This window comes from Molothrus aeneus, chromosome 1 (assembly GCF_037042795.1).
Source record: "Molothrus aeneus isolate 106 chromosome 1, BPBGC_Maene_1.0, whole genome shotgun sequence".
NCBI lineage: Eukaryota > Metazoa > Chordata > Aves > Passeriformes > Icteridae > Molothrus > Molothrus aeneus.
Genome location: NC_089646.1, coordinates 61,796,912 through 61,819,950, shown reverse-complemented (window position 1 = coordinate 61,819,950; position 23,039 = coordinate 61,796,912). Strand labels below are relative to the sequence as shown.

Sequence of the window (23,039 nt, the reverse complement as noted above, 5' to 3'; positions counted from 1 at the left end):
CCATTGATAGCTATGAATTCTCTCATCTATAAACCCAGTTATTCTTTGATGGGTTTTATTTTGATTGGTGTGTCTGTTGGTTAGTGCCATATCAATGTTGGTTCCTTTTGTTACCTTCTAGATGCTTAGAAATAGTTTTGGATTATTTCCTCCATGTTTTTTCCCAGTTATTCTATAAACTGGTTGGCCTGTGAAAGCCTGGTGCTTTCTTTCCTCTGTTTAGAAGATGGCCAAAACATGTGACTGCTTTTCTGCTGTATCTTTAAATCTACCCCAGCATATAGCCAGAACGTCAGGTTTTTGCAATGATTTCAAAGGAGCATAATTACCTGTGAATAGGGGTTTTGTGGTTAGACAAAACTACTAAACAGAATTTTGTAAATTCTTAAAGCCATTTTATTTTAGGCTAGAATCAGCTCAAGCTCAAACCACCTTCAGTTATATGACCAGGCGCTGAAATGAAAATCTGTTTTTGTTGTTGTGGGAGACAGTTGAGCTGGTAGGTTTTAAAATAGGTTGAACCCTTTTTGAGAGCTGTAAACGGTCTGCCTATGGAGCTGCTGAAAATTCAGTTCATAGCTGAATCTGGGGAATGAGTTAAATTGCACGGTAACAGCTGGACAGTGCAGAGTCAGACCCCTGAGAAAGGACAAAAGTATTTTTACTCTAGCTTGGAGCTGTGGCTCCTAAATCTTACACTGGTGTAAAATAGAAGTCTTGTGCTTTCAAGGAGCACAACTGTGTTGCTTGAGAATACAAGTCAAAATTCAAAGCAGGATTGGAAATGCACTTAGGAAACCAGCTTAGTTGGTGTTCTAATTTTTTTTTTTCCAGCAGAAACTGGTTGGAATGAAAATTACCAGCAGCTTCCTTACAAACTTTATACAAATCAAAGTTGAAAATTAGAGCATCCTAAAGTAAAGCACAACTATGAGCTCAGTCTAGGCCGTGTTGTTAAGAAAAATAATTGGAAAATAAAATAGGGAGAATATACATAAGGAGGAAGAGGGGGAGTTCTTCCTAAATTTCATTGTCAGGCCAGAAATAGTTACAGAATTTGCAAGAATAATGAAACTTCTGTTAAGATCATGTAACTTTGTGGACTGATGCTTGCAGCCATGTGCAGAACATATGTTGTATAAAAAAATATTTTTGGAAAGTGCAGTCCTCCAAGATTTGTAATGGCCATGAGCATTCATTACCCATCCTCCTTCCCCTGTGAGTCTGTCTGAAAACCTTGATGGAATTGTGAGATTTTTAGTTGCAAGGAAGCGGAAATAGCACCAGGGGTTTTGAACACCACATACTCCTGAGCTGAATAGAAGAAAAGGAAGATACTCTCAGAGATAAGGTAAATAGCCTTTGATTTTATTAGAGAAAACAGTTTTATCTCCAATCTACTCTTTATTCTACTGTCCTGTTCATTGGCTCATAATGAAGTAGAAGAACCATGGAAGAAGTCTTAACTGTGCCTTTTTGTAATTTTTGTAATTTTTGCTTGAATTACATTTATGTAACTTAGGTAAAACTGAAACCAAATGCTCTTTTTCAGTTTGGAATTTTAATTCACTTTATAATCCAGACTGCTCAGAACTAAAAACAGTGCCAGCAGCTGTAGTAATTAGTAACAACTTATTCCCTGAAACTGGATATAGGCATCAGAACAGAAAATTTTCATAATTCCAGACTTCTTCAAATGAGAATGTGGTTTAGGTGTAATTTTTTGTAACTTAACAGAGACAGCAAATTCATTTGTATCATGGAGGCAACTAAGCTTGTCCATCATTTGCAAATAATGTAACATTTATGATGGCCCATACAACATGCTTTGGAATGAAAGGACACTGAAATATCCTGAGGTGAGTTCTTGGTGACCTTTTCTTGAACTTCATCTTGTCTTTGATAATCCAAGTGCACTCCCTCAAAGCCATCACAGTCAGTCAGGACAGTGAGTGCTCTGGAACTTTAACTTCCACTGTTTTCATTGCTGTACCTGCACCTCTGGTCATGGGGCTAAAACTCTTGGAACCAGGAATTCCTGAAAATCTGGAAGTAGAGTGGAGGATTGAATAATAGATGAAGATAAAACAGTGAGAACAGTTTTTTTGTTTCTATTGAATTCGTGTGTTGTAGGTGGTCTCTCTCACACAGCAAGCACTTGAGCACTGCTCCTCACAGTTTATACCACACTGTACCCTCTTCAGCACTTCTCTTTCTGTTCTTCTTGGAAGGCTGGAAAACTTGGTGCTTTCAAGGCTGCTTGTGTGTGGTGCAGCACACAGATAACCTCACCAGACCATAAAAAGGAAGAGTTCCCTGCAGACAGATTTGTCCTGGGCTTATGTATGTTCTGGGCTTAATATGTCTGTAGATACAGATACACGGATATTTTAAAATAACATTTCATTACTAAGCTGTAGTTTGCAGTTCATTCTGGTTTTTATTGTTGTGTAACTGGCTGCAATAACTATATTCAAAACCAGTCTATCCCTCATGACCAATCATTTTATTTTTGATTTAGTGTCAATCTGATTTGAAATATGGCTGATACCACAGGCCAAGATTCAGCTAGATATTTTGGTCTACAAATTGTTTTGACCTAAGCAGTCTTCCTAATCAGTTATAGTGGCATCCTTAGGAAATACCCATCTCATATAGACTGTGAAATTTCTACATGCATTTCAGATATAAAAATCTATCAGAAGTCTGACAGAGCATTTTACAAACTGTACCAAATTTGTGGACCCTCAAAATGAACAAGTGCTGAAGGCTTTTTCTGAAATTAATAATTGTTTTGTAAAAGTCTTCAGAATAAATTTTGCATAATTTATAGAATCATAGAATTGTAGAATATCCTGAGTTGGAAGGTTATTGAGTCCAACTTCTGGCCTTGTGCAGGACATCACAAGGATCACAGCCAGTGCCTGAGAGTATTGTCCAAATGTGTCTTGAACTCTGTCAGGCTTGGTGCTGCAACCACTTCCCTGGGGAGCCTGTCCCAGTGCCCAGCCACCCTCTGGGTGAAGACCCTTTTCCTGATATCTAACCTAAACCCCCCCTGACTCAGTGTCATTTCAAGTCCTGTCACTGGTTACCAGAGAGGGAGATCACTGCCTGCCCCTCCTCTTCCCCTCACAAGGAAATTGTTGACTGCAATGAGGGCTCCCCTCTGTCTCCTCCAGGCTGAACAGACCAAGTGACCTCAGCTGCTCCTCACACAGCTTCCCCTCAAGGCCCTTCACCATCCCCATGGCCCTCCTTTGGACACTCTCTAACAGTTTAATGTCCTTTTTACATTGTGGCACCAAAACTGCCCCCAGCACTTGAAGTGAGCCGGCCCCAGCCCAGAGCAGAGTGGGACAATCCCCTCCCCTGCCTGGCTGGCCATGCTGTGCCTGATGCCCCCCAGGACACAGGGGGCCCTCCTGGCTGCCAGGGCACTGCTGGCTCAGATTGACCGTCACATTGTCCAGGACCCTCTCATCCCTTTCCACAGTGCTGCTCTCCAGCCTCTTATTCTTCAGTCCATACATCCAGGTTTGCCCCATCCCAGGTGCAGAATTCAGCACTTTGCCCTTGTTAAATTTCATATGATTGGTGATTGCCTATCTCTCTAATAAAAAGTGACAGGAATAGCAAGCTTTAATCATAAGATAAATTAAAATGTCTCAAATTTACCAGAAGGAAGAAAATTCAGAAACATTTGTGAAATATATGGGTTTGAAGTGTCTGTATTACATAGCTAATATATGGGAGGTAAGAAGGAGGAAATTGCAGTGCACATTATTTAATTGAAAATGCATCCTTCAACAAATTATTTTCAGATAATTGAATATACAGATGACATTGAATATACAGTTGACAGATATTCTTATGAAGATCCTAGCTGTTTTTTGAAAATGTCTTTAATTTTCCATAAATCAGAATCTCTACATAAAATGTAAAATAGTTTAAACCATAATAATTTGTGTTGCTGTAATCTGAAGACAGTATTCTTTTAATGTTTGCAATCCTTTTATAGTATTAATTATCAGTAAAACTGTGTGAAGTTTTATATATTTTGCTCTTTTAGACAATAAACTAAATTTATTTTATTTAAATAAAATAAATAGACAAATGTTGCCTGGAGTCATAGAACCATGCTATACATTTTAAAGAATTATTTTGTGTAAAAAAACCCCAAAATATGAATTATCTACAGTTCTGTTGTTAATTGGAGCTGGCAAAAAACTCCACTGTCCTGTAACACTGATGTGAACTGCTGAATGACACACTATACATTAAATGATATTTTCTATGCATGGATCAAAAATTATTAGACAGTTATTTCTTAAAGCAAGCTGAATATATATGTGGGTCAGTAGCTGAAGTAGAGCAGTGAGTAAACATAGTAATACATAGTAATAACATAGTAATTCAGGTAGGTTAGGTCAAAAGACCCCAAATTATCTTCTATGCTTTATTATAGATGGGATCAGAAAGACAGGAATAATGTCAATAGAGGTGAGGTAGTGATAGGAAGCAGAGAAGTGGTCAGGCCTGTATTGTCACTTCTGTTCTTTCACAGCTTACAGGGCATGGATACAAGTGCAGAAAGAACACAAGGTATGATTTTATCAAGAAATCTGGCTGGGGAACAATGTTTTTTCAGGATCATTTCTAAGAGGGTGATGCATTGAATAACAGAGGTCAAAGAGAATGGTTCAGTGGTTTCTGATCACTTTTTTAAAAGCTGTTTTGCAGACCAAAAAGCAATCTGCAAACTTTGATAACATGGTGGTTCCAGTGGCTTGTCTCATATCTCTGTTGTGGTTATAGGTACACAGATTTAATACTTTATGGATTGAATCTCCAAGCAAGGCTTTTAAATGTACCTTGGTTGGAGTAGTTGCTATCTCCCTCTCTGGTGTTTTGCCAAGTAATTCTGTGGAGATCAAAGTTAGTCCAGGGGGTGTCTTCAGGTAGGGTGCTACCTGCTTCTTCTAATTTATAAAAGTTCTGAGTTTGGAACTACCCCAGGCCTTTGTAGTTTTGAGATCACAGATGTAACATCAGGGAAAAGAAAGACACGGCTTTTTTACTGATCAGAAAATGGATGTTACTGAAGTCAGAGAATTCCATAACACAAAACGTGGTAGAAAGTGCTGTTTCAGAAAAGAAAGATCCAATCTCATGGTTTTGTGAGTATCTGTTTTTCTGAAGCCTCTGTGCTTTTAGTTATACTGGGGAGGGAAACTGTGAAAATACTTGAAAAGCTGCTTCATTTTTCTCCCAAACTGTATCAAAATTGTAGTTACATTTTTCCCTGATTCACTAAGTTTAATATGACTTTTCTAAATGAAGGGAATTCATTAGATACTACAGAAGGAGGTAAAGTGGTTTTCCAGATTTGTTTGAAAGAAAAACTGAATATTGCTATTGGTTTTTAGCATGCTCAAGGATAGGGGTGGGATGCTTTATAAATTCTAAATTAAATAAAGTTCCTGTGGTAAAATAATTTTTTTTTTTTAAATTCTGATCAGCAGTATGTAAAACAAAAATGAGGGAGATGATTGGTAAGTGAGGGAACAGAACTGAAATAAAGACATTAATCTGATTGCCTTGACACATGTTATTATTCACTGTACTCATGAAGGAAAAGAAGAGCATTTGAACAAAAACAGATACATGTTCTTGTGACTGAAGGCAGCCCTGTGTATTGGAATGATTATAAATCATCTGAGCAAGAAAACAAAGACAAGAGAACTTTGCTGGCAATATATTGATGCTGAGACTTTCAGTGGAACTACTGGAATCTGCAGATCTGCCACAGTATAAGGCTGGAATTATTAAGAACTCTGAAGGTGAAAATAGGCTTTATAAAATGAAAGTTGACTCTAAAGGAAAGCAGTAATACCTTCATATTGGGAGTAATTTTGTCCCTTTTATTCCTAGATGAAAATCTGAGAATATTCCATTTAAGTAGCTTCCAAGTAATCTATAAAATAAATACCTCAGTGATATTGTAGTTCTCCTTCACAATAAACATTGCAGACCTATGACACCATGCTTGAAAAGAAAGCAAACAAGTTTTGGGCTACATTAAAATCATCTGAAAGACAGATAATTATCACCTGAATATGAAAAGAGGATCACAAGATAAGTGCAATATACATGTGTGCATGTGTGAGCCTACAGTGTTTAGCATTTGTTGTAACTATTCCATTTGTAAAATTATTTTTCTAAAGTATATTCTGATTATAAAAATTTATTATTAGGATACCCCTACTTTTACCCTATTTTCACACCATTATTTGCAAAAAAAAAAAATCTATGGTAGTCAGCACAAAATTCTATTCTGGTTTACTTGTGCAGAAAATATTTTAAATTGTTTTAGATTCCTTCTGTACTACAGGGTTTGTTGGGGGTTTTTTGTTGGTTGGCTGATTTTTTTGCATTCTCTTGTTCTTCAAGTGATTTTTCATGACTTCTACGTTATTCTGCAAAAGTAGAATAATAATCCACAGTATAGTCCGTGTAAGATATTAGAAAAAGTTTTATTATTGCTAAAAAGCAGTGCACTAGAAAAAGAGTAAAAACACCAAGATCACTAACTCAGCTTTATTGGTGTATAGTCCCAGACTGTTGTCAAAGGAACCTTTATTGTTACTTTACCTTGAACATATAATATGCATATTGGATGACCAGTATCCCTTTAATAAATATCAGTAATCAAAAATCTGAGGCCCAGCAAAATGAGAAAGGAAATAAACAGAGCAAAGTGTGTGTTACTTGCATTGCATATCTGCTTGCAGGATGGGGGAAATAATGAAATTGAGGTAATGTGTTGTTTCCTCTCTACTAACATTGTCTGTGTGTTCTGTCCTCAGAAATGTCATTAGTTGATGTTGGTTTCTTGTTCTTATTTTTATAAATATCTTGGACACTACCTGTCTTTTCAGAAGTTAATTGCTTAGGTGCATTTTAGTAACAAGCTTGAAATAACTCACTTAGAAAAAATATTGATTTATTTAAGGAAAACCTTCCATCCTGGCATGCTTATGTGTACAAGCATATACGGTTTTACAGTATTTAACTCAGTCCTGCAGCAGCAGTTTAATTCATTTTCAGCAGATGTTCACATAGTTTTCCTGATAAAGATATAAAAAGTGCCTCCTTTTTGTCTCCTATATAATGTGGTATTTTTGCAACTTTTTAACACAGAAAACTGAAATTTTGTTTTTACAGTCATATGCATATATATATTTTTAAGTGGCTCACATCAGTATAGGATCTGAATTTCTCTCTCTATCTCCTCTCCCTGAACTTGTTCCTTTAAGTGCTGCAAACTAAGGACTATCTATCACTGTATGGCAAGCCTCAGAGAAGTACAGGAATAAGCTATAAGCCTGATGTTGCTATGAGACTCCTGGAAGGTCTTTTCATACTAATTTGGAAAGAAAATATAATTTTTTTCAGGAATAATTGATATATATCCTCTGTAGGTCTGTGAGCATGTTTGAAAGCAGTAGTGCTGCTGCACGTGGAGCAATATGATAAACTAGTACAGTTGCCTAAGTTCAGAGAGGGGTTTTGAGTGGCTTTTTATGATGTGCTTTTGGCAACATTGTTGGTACAGAACAAAGGACTGGAGAATCAGAACATTGGAGAAAAAGAGCAGGGAAATAGAAGGTTTTTTTTGGTCAAAGGGTACTTTAAAGGGATATTGGACTAAGCTGAGGGAACATAAACAGGGGTATGAAGCTATGTTAAAGGAAGAAATTCTGAATAGATATGTGTAAATAGGTAGTTTAGGGACTGAAATAGTCCACTGGAGGTGATGAAGGAGAAGGAGCTTTTGGACTCTTTACTTTCCACTGTAGCCTCTAGACATGGAGAGGCCTGCTTTACCTTCTGCTCTGTACTGCAGAGGTGGGCTGTGAACCATGCTGCTTCTTTATTTCAAAAACTTACTATTCATACCATATGACTCATGCCAGCTGTAGGAGTTGAAGGGATTACCATTGGAGCAGCATGAATTCCTTGTCCTGTGTGTGTGTTTTGAAATACTACATATTTTTGGGTTCTAGAGATCTGAGTTAAAGTACGCTTTTTGTTGTAGAAAGACAGAAGTTATCACTAAGCAACCTTAACTCTGTGCTTATGACATTTTTATCTGTATATATTCAGATTCCATACAAAACAATAAAATGCTGTTTAGATTTAGTTCACCTAAGCCTATGGGGCATCCTGGGAATTTTGGGGCATTTCTTCATCTGCATCTTGAGAAGTTTCATTGCATGTTTTTCTCTATTAGGAATTTCCAGCATTTCCCCAGTCATGAGAGTTTTGGTTTTGTACAAAAAAAATAAAACTTTTGTGGAAAGGTAGGAAAGAAACCATAATTTTCTATAACAACAAAAAGATTAAGACTGTGTCAGTGTGTTGTGTGAGGGAAGCCATCTTCACTCTTTCTCTAGCTCAATGTGCAACCAGCATTTTGGTGAGTCTGAAGGTGAAAGATGGTTGCTTTTCCATCATATCATGTTACTGAGTGTTATTAAAGTAATTGCAATCAAAAGAATGCAAGAGAAATAGTCTTCAGTAATAATGAGCAAGACTTGGACTTTTTCTGGGTTTTGTAGGGTTTTCTTCCTAAAAAGATTAGTGGGGTTTCCATAACCAAAACTCAAGTGCTTTAGTCTTCCTCTTGCATGATGCTACATTAAATTAGTTTTTTTCAAGCATTCTTTTTTGTAATCATTTTCATATCTCTTTTTAAGTTTTTATCACATTTCTCCAAATAATTTTTATAGTATTTTAAGTACTTTGACTGTCTACAGCTGTACTACCAGAAAAGAAGTCATTGTAAGTTGCTTAACATTTCAGTGAAAAAAAAAACTATGTAAAGAAAGAAAATACATAGTTCATGTTGCATGATCAAAAGTTAGTAAATTGCCCTATAGTTTCCAGAAGTTAAAATAAATTCTGCAGTCATGCAGCTGTGTATGTAGCTCCCAGCATGCTGGAAACATAAAGAGATCTTTCCAGCTTAGCTATAAAACTACTTTCACAGAAACAATGGCTAAATAAGACACTGGTACAGACTGCAAGCAAGGAGTTCTTGCAGTTGTCTCCCCTTTACACATTTTCCAACATGCAATGATTTGCATTCCCCAGCTATGAGATAAGTAAACAGTGATTTTGACATAATAAAACTTTGAACTCATTTGTGACTCATCCCTGCATTAAAGACAAAGGATGTTTTTCTCCTCTTCCTGCCCATAGGATACAGCTGAGAAATTCTATTTAACATCAGCTGAAATTACTGAAAGCTCTTTGGCTAAATTCAGGAGTTGGATCAAGCAGGTTTTGTCTTTGAACTATACTCTGAACAGAACAAATTTTTTTTTCCCTTTGCCTTGGCATTAAATGAGATATCACCTATTAATTTTCCACAATCAAAGCAGTGAGAATATTAGCATCAAAAGAAATTGACAAATAATAAATGATTCTTCTTCAAACTGACTTCCTTTACACCTGGTCTTCTATAAGGCAATACTGCATGTACATGCTAGAATAGTAGACAAGTCTTTACAAGATGGTAGCCTGATCTCTCAGTTTTATTATCTGTATTCTAAAATATTATTTATGATATATTGTGAATTGTTTACACATTCCACTGAGGTTCCACAGATAAATGTTTATTATTTACTAAGGATATTTTCCTTAATATTGTTAATATATATGTTAATTATTTCCTGTAATATTTAATACCCTTAATCTGCATACACTACTCTTCATAACTACAGTTTCATTAACAAAGTGGGGAGAGAATGTGTTTGTACCTGCATACAGCTTTTTAATCAGTAGCTTCTCTCTTTCTCCTTTAACTTTTCTAATATGGCTTATTTATTAATAATCCTTTACAGAAGAAACAGAGAACGAAGGATCTGTCCCAGCTGTTTCATTCATACAACCCATATGATCATAAGGTAAGAAAAAAATATACTATCTCAGTTTGTTGTTAAGAAAAATTCCAAACATTTGTGGTAACTATATTTCTTGTTTGATGCAAAATTGAGGAGAAATGATAAAATTGAAATTGCTGAGCATGTTACTTAAATTCTGCTGTCACATAAATGTTTCTTTGTTTCTTTAAGCCAAGCTTGAAAAGGTGCATTTTCTGATTGGTGAAACCAGTGACTCACATTAACCTCGTAGAAGTATAATTTATAGACTGGCATTAAATCCTGCAAAGTGACCGCATGTGGTATTGGATTCCCCTCTTTTTTTTTCTCTGTGTTTAGGAACTGTGTTACCCTAGAGTATGTTGCTTGGCCTGTTGTGTCAATTAGGCCCTGAGATACATGATACTAATGAATTATCTATTGATCACAAAAGCATCATTCAAAGAGGCTGCTGGGTGAACAGCCTGGTGGTTGTCTTGGGGAAGAAATAGAAACACGCATCATTAGAACTTGTTTCTAACATCTAGGGGAAAAAAGAGGGTCCTTTCTCATTGCAATGTGAAATTAAAAAAAATAAAGTTGTTACAAGAAGATTTTGGAGACCCGAGAGACAGAGATCACAGTATTTCTGTGCTATAGCTATGTCATGGGGTTCTTCTGGATGTTATGCTGAAGAGAGCATTAAGCAGCAGACTGAAGGAATTTTGAGTAAGTTTTAAAATATTTTCATGGTGTTCCTCCTATCTCTGATGCCTCTGTGGGCATATTCTTATAACAAGTGCACAAAACCCTTTAAAAATTTGTCAGCAGTATGAGATGTCTGTCTTTGCTGCTTCTGTTTTGAGAAGTGTGAGTGATTTTGCAAGTATCCATTAAAACAAAGAAAGATTTGAAACATTTCTGTTGTTGTTGTTGTTGTTTAGACATTGCAAAGGAAAGTTCTGAACTCTATCTCTTCTTTTCCTGGCCATTTACCAAACATATTGGAAAAAACAGCTAGGTTTTATATTTGGGAGAAGGTGGCAGAAGTATGTATGTGCATCTATCTCTTTGTAGGAACACATGCACATATGCAACATATGTGTAACTACACATATGTCAGTGAGAAGCACAGTGTGTAAATGAATGGATTAAATTTATCAGGCAGGTTGTTGCTGGAAGAGTTCTGTAGTTACCGGCCACTTGAAACTTTAGTTTAAAAATACATTGTAAAACAGCAGTTATATTCCATAGCTTTAATAATTTCAAGTTAAATTCATCTCTGCTTAGTACTTCTTTTATAAATAGTCTCACATTATTTACAAAGATTGGTGAAGCTGATATTAATGGCCTGTGAAAATGGCCTTAATGGAGAAACATGAAGAATAAAGGAAACTAGTGTGATAACATTTTGAATGGGATTGTTGCTCCTTTGAATTGAAACATTTTAAGGTAAATGTAATAATAAGTCAATTAAGATCTAATAAGGAGATGCAACTGGTGAACAAGAAACTTTGATATTCCTCTCCATGCCTTAATTCTCCTGTACAAAAGCCTTAATTCTCCTGTACAAAACACTTTTTATTCATAGTACAAGGAAATTCCATTATTCTTTTATTAGCACTTTTAATGGAACTTGGCCATTTGTAACTTCTGCTGTCTTCCTGCTCATATCCTTTGTGGCATTATATCAAAGTATTCTCAAATGATTTTGGCTGCAGTTGTGAGGACTTCTGCACTCTTTACAAATTAGTCATCACACAATGTGGAATGGAATATAAATGCTTAAATATATTCGCTTTTGATCTTTGTTTTAGGACCATTAATATATTATTAAAAGTAGTACAATTGTTTGATGGGTGATTTTTGTACCTCCACTCTTTTGTTGCTTCCAAGCATATTCTGTATATATCTGAGAGTACAAGTGCAGGGGAAAGGACAAGTGAAAGTTTGTATTAAAGTTATGGCCTTTCCATATTTTCCATTAGACAGTGAAGGTTTTCCTTCTCCTAACTACTTCCTATTTGTAGGCTGCAACAAGTTCACTGCAGATTTCTTGCTCTGTGCTTTTAATTTCCACCTCAGCTTCCAATTTCATGAGTGTTGCAGTCTAGGGGAGGGCTTTTAATTTTTGTATTAAATCTAACATTAGTTGGGAATACAGTTATTTCTACTGGAGGTGTGTATTAGCTTTGCTCTAGTTCTATTTTGTTCTGTTTACATGGCCAAAGGATTTGAGGGCAGGACAGGGGCACATGTTGTTTGCTATTTTGTAGATCATTTTCAGGAAGTGTAAAAAGATTTCATAATGACTTTGTGAAAGAGTTGGTGATGCAGGATCATGGCATGAGTGATTGGAGTTAGTGGCTTCTAGGATTATTTCTTTCTTGATTAAACAATTTTTCTCTGAGAACCTTTCTAAAATAGATAAGAAGAAAACTTAAGGGTAAGTTTGTGCTTAGTAGTAGTAGTTAAAACAGATGTGAAAATCTCATTAACTACAGTGGCTTAAACAAGACTTGCTACAAAGATTTGACAGTACTTCATCTTTTTAGGATGAGATATCTCACAGTAAGGAGAAAAATTAATCAGAACATCAGAAAGTGTTCATTCTTCCATGCTTGCATTTCACTCACTAAACCAGAAAGTGATATTTTGATGAAGTATCTATACTAACGTTACTAACCTTGTTACTATTTATGCATGGTCAGGAGGCCAATAGCTCTTAGAAACAGTAACTGTCCCCCTGAAAATGTTACCTCAATATATATTTTCCAATCTAGTGTAACTTACAGCATCCTGAAAGACATTTAAATGCTTGTGGGTCTTCATTCCCAGATGAAAACCAAGGACTTTTATAGATGTGGAAACAAGGATTTACTTTCCCTTCCACTTCCAGGTGTTGAGTTTTATCTTTTATCCAATGAGGCCTTAATTCAGCAGCAGAGGAGGCAGAGCTTTCAAATTCCTCCTGCAGAAGGAATGGAAAAGAAGGAGAGATACTCTGCTGGTATCAGGAGAGAATTAGCTGAGCTCCTGTATTCTTTAATTCCTAAACAAGTGTAAATTACCATCTAGTTGCCCTTCTCATTATTCAGATAAAACCATTCAACAGCAAATCTCAAAAATTGCCCATTATATACTTCTCCTATCCAGGCAGATTTGATCCTTCTCTCTTTTACCTAGTGTTACTGAAATGCTTTACAGAGCCTCTGACTACAGAACCTGCAGGTCTTTCAGATACTGTGCCACAGACAAAGCTCATTTTAGCCATTTTTGCATCAGTCTTTAATGCCTAGCAAATATATTGAATTCTTCATGTCAGGCACATAAAAAGAACTGCCTTTTCTCAGTTTTTTTCTTTTGTTGTTCTTAAAATAAGTATCTTCTAAAATTCTTTCTTTTCAGAACTAAATAATTAGTTAGTTCTTTTCTGAACTAACTTAGGAAATGCTGAGCAATATCTTGTTCCAGGTGTGTGATTGCCATTTATTCAAACTTATTTCAGCTGGCATGTGTAAAAATACATAGCACTGTGTTTTTAGATTAAGCCATTCCTTGTTCTGAAGTACTTGCTTTTCCATGTTTATGTAGAGTAAAAATATGTATGGTCTGGCTTTCTTGAGAGTTGAGTTCTGATTGCTGTGTATCTTTTCTCTAGTTAGCCATAGAACAGCACATCCAGTTTTAAATACAGTTAATCTTTTTCTAGGACCATCAGAAAAAGATTATAAAATTGACATCCTCATAAAGCTTTACCAACAACAACTTTAATGTTTTAAAATGTAAAAGTAGATAGTTGAGAAGCTGTATTCTGCCAGTTTCCTGCATGCTCACTTAATTCACTTAATGAAAGATTATGTTTGCACACAAGTAATTTCTGCTGAATGTTTTTTGTGTGTACACTGTGAGGTTTCACTTTTCACACAGTAAGAATTTTATTCTGTCTGAAGTAGATATTTAGCTCAGAAATAATGGAATTTGAGCACTCTCTGAAATTACCCTTGCTCTTTAAAATTTGTGAGCCAGTTGTTTTTAAAGCTGGTAAAGTAGCTGTTATAATAGTTTACCTGGTCAAAACAACAGGTTTTAAGCTTAATAGGAGTTTCAGGGTCCAGTATGCACCTAATGGCCAAATTCAGAAGTGCAGAGCGCTAGTTCCATTTCTTTTTGTCAGATGAGTTTAAGCATTCAGTCTAGCCCTGGAGTGATTGTTTAAAACTATAATCCTCAATTTTTGCTCCGCAGAAGAACGTTTTTACATATTGTAATCACAGTATATCAGAACTACTACGCATTTTGCTGCCTTGCTTTCTTGGGAGGGTACCCGGGGATACCTTAGGGCATGTCCGTACACGCCTCTGGCAGCACGGGGCTGTTACACTGAGAAATCCCCTGGGAGTTGTGCTTAAAACTCAGCTCCTTCTTTGCTTCTGCCTTTTGCAGCCTGAATCTCTTGCTGTACAACATATATGAATAAATATATGAAAAAATAAGGTCATGTCTTATCACTTTAGAGATTTATTTTAGCATATACTGTGTCCAGCCCAGTAAGAAGTATAGTCAACACTCATATGATTTGAAGAGTTTTTTGAGAGATTTTCTCCCAAAATGAAGGTGTGCTCAGGATTAAAAAAAATAGTTGCTATTTCAAAATGTGCTGTAATTGATGAAATTCTGCTAAAATAGTTGTAAAATCTTTAAGCCTCATGCTTCTAATGTTCTTTAATAATGTATTCTGGAAATGTTAAAACATGCAAAAGAGCAAAATCCCGTAGACAATGCCTGTGTGTTTGGCAAGTTATATGGACCAATATGTTGTGATACACAATTAAGTGACAGAAAATATTTTCTTGGTTTTTTGAGGATTTTTTTTGTCAGCTCTTAGCCTCATAAGCAATTTTGGGAAGCAGGGAGTTATGTCCTGTTGTCTTTGATAAGGGTAGATATGTGCATAATTCACTCAAGGAACATTATTGACAAGATTATAACAAGGCTATGCTTAAGGTACTAATGGCTGCTGCTACTTAAAAGACCTATGATGTTTTCAAGCAATTATTTCAATAGTACACAGACCTTATGCTTAATGGAAAATAAATAATCGAGTGTCAGTTTCCTTAAACTGAGGTTTCTTCTGCTGCATTCCTTAGCTCTCCTGGACAGTTGACATTTTATGTCAGAAATTTTTCAAAAATTAACATTGAAATAGGCTGTAAGTAATGAGGGGGTGAAACTATTTTCACAGTGAAGCAGGCAGGGGCCACTATGAAACAGGTGGGATGTCTTCTGGCTCTGCCTTAGGAGGCATGTCTGTATGCTCCAAGTGGTTTTCATTGACAATAACACAGCATATTAATCATGGCCATGCCCAGGGCTGTGGCATTGTTTAGGAATCATCATGGGCACCTGTGTGAAACATAAAATATTGGAAAGCAAGTGTAAAGTACCAGGTGAAGGGTGAGGGTTTGGAGTCAGCTGGCTTCTGATAAAAAAAACCTGTTAAGTCCTGCATTCCTTCCACCTCTGTGCTGTTCTGGTGGCCTCTGGGAAAAACAGACTGTGGCAGGAGAATGGAGGGTGTGGTGGTGGCACTGAGAACCAGCAAAACTGTCTTCACCAAGATGAGGACTCTTTATCTCAACAGCAGAAACAGGGGGAGATGGGAAGTCAATCACTTAAGTTGGGACTAGTTTTCCTACTGATAAGCTGCTTTCTTTCATTTTTCTCCCATGTACCAGGACTCCTTCACAAATAAGCCAATTTGAACAAAAGAAATTCTGATGTCTATTGAATGAAGCCACTCTAACTAAAATGCCTGATGTTGGCTAACTTCCTAATGGCAGGCATCACCACACTACTCTTGTTAATTAGACCCTAAAACTATTTTTTTGAAGATGCGTCTGCACTGTGGGACAACATGTTTCATAAGAGGACATTTAAATCGACATCTTGGACACCTGTAGAGTTGGAAGTATTGCTGTGGGAGTAGCTGAGTAGGACTAAAATGTAGTTGCAACACTAAACATGTGGCAGGTGAGATTAACATCTTTCTGTGTTCATAGTTCCAGATCTCTCAGACTTGGACATCTTACATGTTTGCTGCTGTCATCTTCAAAAGCTACTGGCATTAGGAAGTGGTTTGTTTTACATGTGAAGCATGGCATTTAGCATGTTTACGTAAACCAAATTTGGATGATTTTTGGAGGCTGGAAATGGGAAATTACAGAACTGCTGAAACCACAAGCAATTCTTATTGTTTTTCATAAGGACAGTAATGCTTCTCAGTTATTAACTGTGTTTTGTAAGATGTGTGGTGGGAATACTGTGAATGTGTAGGTTTTACTTTTGAGCCAGAAAAAAAGAAAGCAGTTTTGTGGTACTCTGTCAGCCTTCAGATTTTTTTTGGTAATTACTTGGATATATGATCCTGGAAAATAACAAAAATCCTTTTAACCTGCTTTTTATTTATTCCAGGAACAGCATTGTACTAAATTGTAAGGCAACTGTGAGGTTGCAATGCCTGTGATATAAGCCATGATCTGAATTTTCTAAAGGAGGTGCTCTGAATTGTTGTTTTGTAAGATTAAAAGGTTTTTTAGGTTATTGCTCAAAAGGGCCAGAGCCTTTTGCTATCTCCTGCCTTGAAATAGATTTTGGGTTTAATTTAAAATCTCAGATGTCAGATATGACCGCTTTTTATGGAAATACTCTTATTGTAACCTACATCCATTCTTCTCTGTTCTCTTCTCTCTTGTTCAGAGCTGCTGTTTGGAGGAGGTTACATAAAGCTGTTTTGTGCTCTTGATATGATGTGAGGCTTCAAAGAAGACTACTGAAAGAGAAAAGCAATTTCTATTTGGAAGAGCCATGCAGTGGCCTCGTGCTAATGGCACACTTGAGCATTACTTGATGATAGTGAAGAAAATCTAGTTGTCTCAAAAGCTCCTGCTTATTCTTGACTTAACTCTAAGCTACATTTAAGTTTGTGCCATCTGTAACACAGAGTGAGCTAATACAGAGATAGTTTAGAAAGGGCTGTTCATACACCAGGAACTGTTTCAGGGTTTGTAGAGAATAGGTAAAGAAACAAGGCAAGCACTGCAACAAAAAAGCTTTCTTCTCCATTGTATATGCTGTAGAAAAATACATATTTGCTCTGTCTCGATTCTGTAGCTGAAGTGTTGTGATTAAGGAATTGCAGTCTTATTTGAAGTGCACATTACATCCAGAAAATCATGAAACAAAGAACCCAATTCCTGAATTTGTTGCTCTAAAACCAATGCTTTCTTGGTTGGTTTTGTTTTAGAGAAAACCTAGACTATATGCAGACAAGTATACACATTATTAGTAGATATGATTAATATTTTGGTTAAATCCATATTTAATGCTAGTAACTTTTGCTGTAGTTGGACATTTAAAGCATCTAACCTTGTCTGATGCTAACTGAATTGTTTGGGATTGTTACCTCTATTCCAGAACAGAGGCTTTTCCTGTTTTAGGATAGAGAGGTGTTTTTTCTATCTTTTTTAAATGGCCTTTCAAAAAATTATTTAACAGTAGTCTGTTAAATCATGTTTGTATCTATACACAAAGGTGTACCTGTGCCATATGTTGATGTTTGTACTTAGGTGTTGAACAAGGTTTCACAGATGTATTACTGAAATATCTTCATTAGTGATCTTGACAACAGTTTTAATAAATGAACTCAGGAAATCCACATATATCCTTCACCCCATGTAAAACCACTCTTCCAGTTAAACAGTTTTAAAATAGTGGTTATTTACTTCACAGTTTTTCTCCTTGGTACAGCTTGTAAATGCTACCTGGTACAGTAGATTGCCTGAAATAAAGATATTCTACTCCAAAAGATATTGAAACATAAAATGAGACAAGTTTTACAGTGACATTAAATACATGCCATATCAGCTTAAGGAAAACAAATTCTTTGATGCCCATTAATCCTCTTGCTATTTTCTGGAGAAAGACATTACCTTTTGCTTCATGTCTTGTATCATTTATATGCCTTGTCCATCATTGATTGATCTGATACTGAGACAAAAAATACAAAAAAGAAAGGTTTTAGAGTTTTTCAAATTAGTTGCTGGAAAACCTTGGCATCACAAAAAATAAACAGGCTTGACCCTGCTACAGTTTTTTAAAGCTCCCTTCAGTCTTGTGTTAGCATCAAAATCACATCAAAATGTGATGGAGTGTATAACTAGCCATGGGCATTTCAAGTTCAGGTATCTTTCCTTCTCTATTCCTTAAGACCACATTTGACCTTTTCCTCTCTGGCTTTGCAGTTTGTAGTGGATTGGATTTCCTAGTTATCTCCCACTTTTTCCCATTTCCAACCCCTCCCTTTTTCTTTATTTTATTGCCCTTTCTCCCCTCAAAAAATAAAAGGGTTTTTCCTTTATGTAGTCTACCTTCTTTCTTTTGCTTGCTTGCTTTCTTTCTTTCTTTCTAATTATTCTTTCTTTAATATCTTCTTCAGGTACTAACATTGCATTCTCGCTCTTTTTTGTTCACCTGCCCTTCTGTTTTTCTTGATTATTTTCCTCTTTATGGAGCCACTTAGCTGTACCATGGCATTGAAGTGGCTGTGGGAGGGGAAGGCATCAGTGCATCAAATATAGCAGTGCATGAGCACAGTGTTGTGGAAACCCATCCACAGAGGTGGTAGTACAGCTCCCCATTATTCAAACTTTGCTATTGATGTAAGTATTCATATGACCAAGCTCTTGGACTTGCCTGCTTTTATTTAAGCACTAACCAAGAGACCGAAGTTTTGGGAACTTCACTGGTAGATTTGATAACTGTGCTTATGTTCAGATCCCCATCTTCTCACTGGAAATCTGTGTACTGTAATTAATTTGACATAGTATTTAAAATTTTAGATGTTAATCAAGTAGGCATCAGTACTTCTATTACTGGAATATTTTGAGTAGTCTTCTGGTACCTGAAATCTTGGGTAGATTTTTACTTTCTTCCATGGAGTGAGAATATTCCATTTCTTTTTCTTCTTAATTATTCCTGTGTAAAATCATGTTTTATTGACCCTTTGACATAAAGTTGTGAAGGAGATGTGGATTTTTTGGCTTTTTGTCTGAAAATAAGGTGTAATTTTCTGCACAGACTTGCATATATGCACATACACACATCTACAAAGCCCCATAATTAACAAAACCTTTGATTTGAGATTGATTCCAAGTATCATCCAGAAACAATCTGGTATATTTTGCATAAATCATGCTAGGATAGGATCACATTTTTCCCCATTTGGAATAAGTCAGTGCTGGCTACTTATTCCATCTTCTGCTGTAATTTAAACTCTTGGAACTTGAGACGCTCCATTAGTTTTTATTTTGTTATAATTTCCTCTCTGCACTGTATTCCACTTAAAAGCATGAAGAGAGGTTAGTTATACAGTTGAAAAGAGAAGTCTCAGTAAAATGGCTGTGTAAAACAGTAGATATAATTTGGGCATTAGATTGCTCTACACAGGAAACTAATTCTCCTGCTGTCTCTCCATGCAGTGCAGTTTGGCCACTGTCAGTGTGAGCTCAAGAGCTCAGCTTTGAAGGGCAGCTGGAGGAGGAGTCTCAGAATCTAACAGCAAAACCACATGGATTTTCCATGCATAATCTTGGTGATTGTCCTAGCTGTGTATGAAATTCAGGGCTCTCTCAGACATGCTCTTAGTGATTTTGCTCTCAGTGTGCCTGTGTTGGAGGGAAACTCTTGTGATCTTAGGGGACAAAGAGTGGTTGTATTTAGATATAATTAGACAAGCATCCTGTGGCTTCTACAAATTGCTCAGCCTTCCCGAGAATTGTGGGATGAGTGCTGGATGATGTCAGTTTTCTCACATGTATACACTGTATATATGTTTACAGCAAAATTGGCAACATTAGGTTAAATGTCTCAGATACTAACATTTACTTCTTGTGTGAATTACAGTAGGCTTGAAAGACTTTCAAACCTTGGGCAAGGAGGGAGAATCTGAGTAAGTAGACTTTTCAGTTCAGCCTGCAGTGTGAACATGCAAGGGAGGTTTGGGTTCCAGTTCAGGGTGAAAGAAGCATCTTAAACACACAGTTAATTTCAGCGTACTTGAGCTTTAGTGCATCAGGAGGAAGGAGTGGTGCTGGTCAGTAGGAAGAGAGGTACAAACCTGGATTTTATTATAAGTGTACCTTAACAAAGCCTTTTTCATTCTTTTAATATGACATCTTAATTTCCTTTATATAATTTTTTCTTCTGATATTTTAAGAACATAGGAGACTTTTCATCCAAAAAACTGTACCCATCCATAGAGGGATAAAAGAAACTATACATCCTCTCATGCATTTTTTGAGGGAAAGGCTCCAGTATGAGATGCTTGTATGGCGCCATCTTCTCTAGAATTTTCTATAAGTTCAAATTTTAATGAGATTCCAGCATCCAAAAACCATCTTTCCAAGACACTGTAGATTCTTCCTGTAATTCTGGAAACTGCCTCTCTTTGATTTGCATTAAGTGAAGTATAAATGGTTGTATAAAGGGCTAATGATTAATTTAAGGTTGGGTATCTCGTGATCATCAGAATAAAAATGGGGGGGGCGGGGGGGGGAGTCATCTCCTTAAAGGAACAAAGGCATTACAGTTTCTTCTTGATATGCATAGTACTACTGAAAACAAGTAAGCAAATTTTGTAATACTACTGAAAGCAAGTAAGAAGTTGATCTTGAAGGATGACATTTAGTTTATATAAATGCTGCTCTAGTCATGTTTAATTTTTCTTCCTCCCATTTCTCATGCAATCATGACAGTCATACCTAGTCTCCAAGCCTTATAGAAAAAGAGATGGATATGTAGGTAGTTTATGCAGGTCTTTAAAAGAGAATGTGATATTTATTTTTTCACAAAATATATTTCTATAAAATTTGATATATTCTCTTACGTGACACACATGAGAGAAGTGTTGTGATAAAACACTTCATGCTGCAAATACAAGCAGTCATGCTAACAAGTCCTTTATTTCATACTGCCTTGCTAGTTCCAGGTAAAAGCACCTATATGTTACTGCTGCTCATTTGGGCATCTCCTTTAATATTGATAGCATCATTTGTGAAGTTTGTGTATGGTATGGCGAATTATGCTTCTTCATGTCTTTTATTTTTACAGGCTGATGTTTTAAGTACTAGGCCTGCTTGGTACAAACCTTATAAGATGTGAGCCACCACTGTTTTCCATTGCAAACCCCACCTTGTTTTCTGTATAACATTTGCAGAAAATGTGTAATAGAAAGCTAAAAACATGAACCATTTGTAAGTCCTGTGTGGGAAGAGATATTAAATACCAATTCATGTGTCAGACAGACAGTGGCAGCTGCTTTGTTTATGTATGGCACGATCCCATATTAAATCAAATGGCAAGTGCACAGTTTGACAGGTACTGTCATCAGTGCAAACATTAAACTCATTAAAGGCATTGCTTTTAATTTTTTATTTAAAGTACATATATTTGGCTTGCAGAGCCTTTCCCAGTCAGAGTCTACAGCAGCAAGTAGTAATTCTACTTTTTTCTTTTTTTTTTGCCTAACAAAGCCTGCTGTGTTTGTGGCTGTTCCTTAGGGGCAGTGCCATGATGTTTATGGCACTGCACATCGTGCATTAGGATCTGTGACCAGAAATTCCATTTGAGAGCACATCGCTCAGGATAGCACACAGTGGTCTTTTCATTTTGATTGATGGCTCTGGTTTTGCACCATCTGGCTTCTGATAGGCTGCATTAATCATATTCTGAATGATGAAAATTTAGACAGGATTTTTTTAATGATGTATGTTGAAAAGTGCATGATTGTATGTGCTTGTGTATTTAATTCCTATAAGTTCCAGTCATGCAAAAGAGTGCAATAAGCCTCTCATGCAGATTGAGTTGCATAGGTCTCTAAATAAATTTCTGTTTATGAATGCCCATATTTTGATTTTACTCTTAGTTTTAACTTTATTTCATTTTACTTTCTATAATCTGTTTACAGTCACTGAGTCAATGCCTTATGGGGGTTTTTTTTGCTATTATATTTGGTTCAGAACAATGGACTTGTCCAAAGTGTTTGAATTGCATCTCAGGTGTTTTAGGTAAATCTTAAAATTTTTTTCTGCTGCTTTTTTGATACACTGAAGTTCCTTATTTCTCTATAAACATAGCATGAGCTCTAAGAATCACAGAATATTCTGCATTGATAGGGACCCACAAGGACCATAGAGTCCAACTCTTAAGTGAAGGGCCTGTACGGGGATTGAACCTGCACTTCTGGTGTTTTTAGCACCATGCTCTGGAACAGAATATCAGGTTTTAAATTCTGTATGTATAGAACATCTTAAAATGGTTATATTTAAATTCACATCCTAAGGAAAAAATAATAATCTGAATTATAGATACAATATATAAAAGTTGGTAATTGGCCATATTTGAAAACTTCTGAGAGAGTTTGACAATAGTGGATTTAAGGTATTGTATCAGTGGATTAGCAAAATAAGATCTCCCAATATAGAACTAAGCAGCCAACATGCAGTTGTTCAGTGTTCCAGATTTTATTCGGTATTCTAATTTACAAGTAAAGCATTATCTATGAACCTTCTCATTAGGCTGCTTTCATTCTGTCATAGTTTACAATTTAACTTAATGGGAAGATTTGGCCTGTCTTATATAATCTATGACATTGAAGCAATGAGCTAGTTGTTAGCTTTCAGAATGTGCTTAATCTTTACCATTTAAAGTTTCAAAGACCTCAGGATGAGAACCTGCCCTGAATTCCCTTGCACCTATGGATCTAACACTCCATGAAATGGTGGATGGACAGCAGTGCTTTATACTCTTAATAAGAAATCAAGTGAGCGCAGTCGCTCTGTCCCTAAATCCAACATTTGCTGGTCTCACTGGAGTGGCTTTCTGAGGTGTGCCTCTATTCCTTTCCAGTCAAATGCTGTGTAAGTATTGCAGCCCCCAATTTTTCATTCACAGCTATGAATTGAATTATTGTGGGGGTTTTGTTTCATGTTTTAATTTTTTAGTCCTATTTTCTTTCATTTTTCCTCTTGTAGTCTCATTCGCAGAGCTTGC

General features: G+C 36.3%; 1 protein-coding gene across 1 annotated transcript in view; it reads left to right on the top strand.

Moving 5' to 3' along the window:
- Positions 1 to 23,039, top strand: part of CDKAL1 (CDK5 regulatory subunit associated protein 1 like 1) — a 387,536-nt gene that overhangs the window by 289,620 nt on the left and 74,877 nt on the right. The window contains exon 13 of the mRNA XM_066558021.1: positions 9,912 to 9,974. Within this exon, the coding sequence (XP_066414118.1) occupies positions 9,912 to 9,974 (63 nt within the window). The remainder of the gene's footprint in view (positions 1 to 9,911; positions 9,975 to 23,039) is intronic.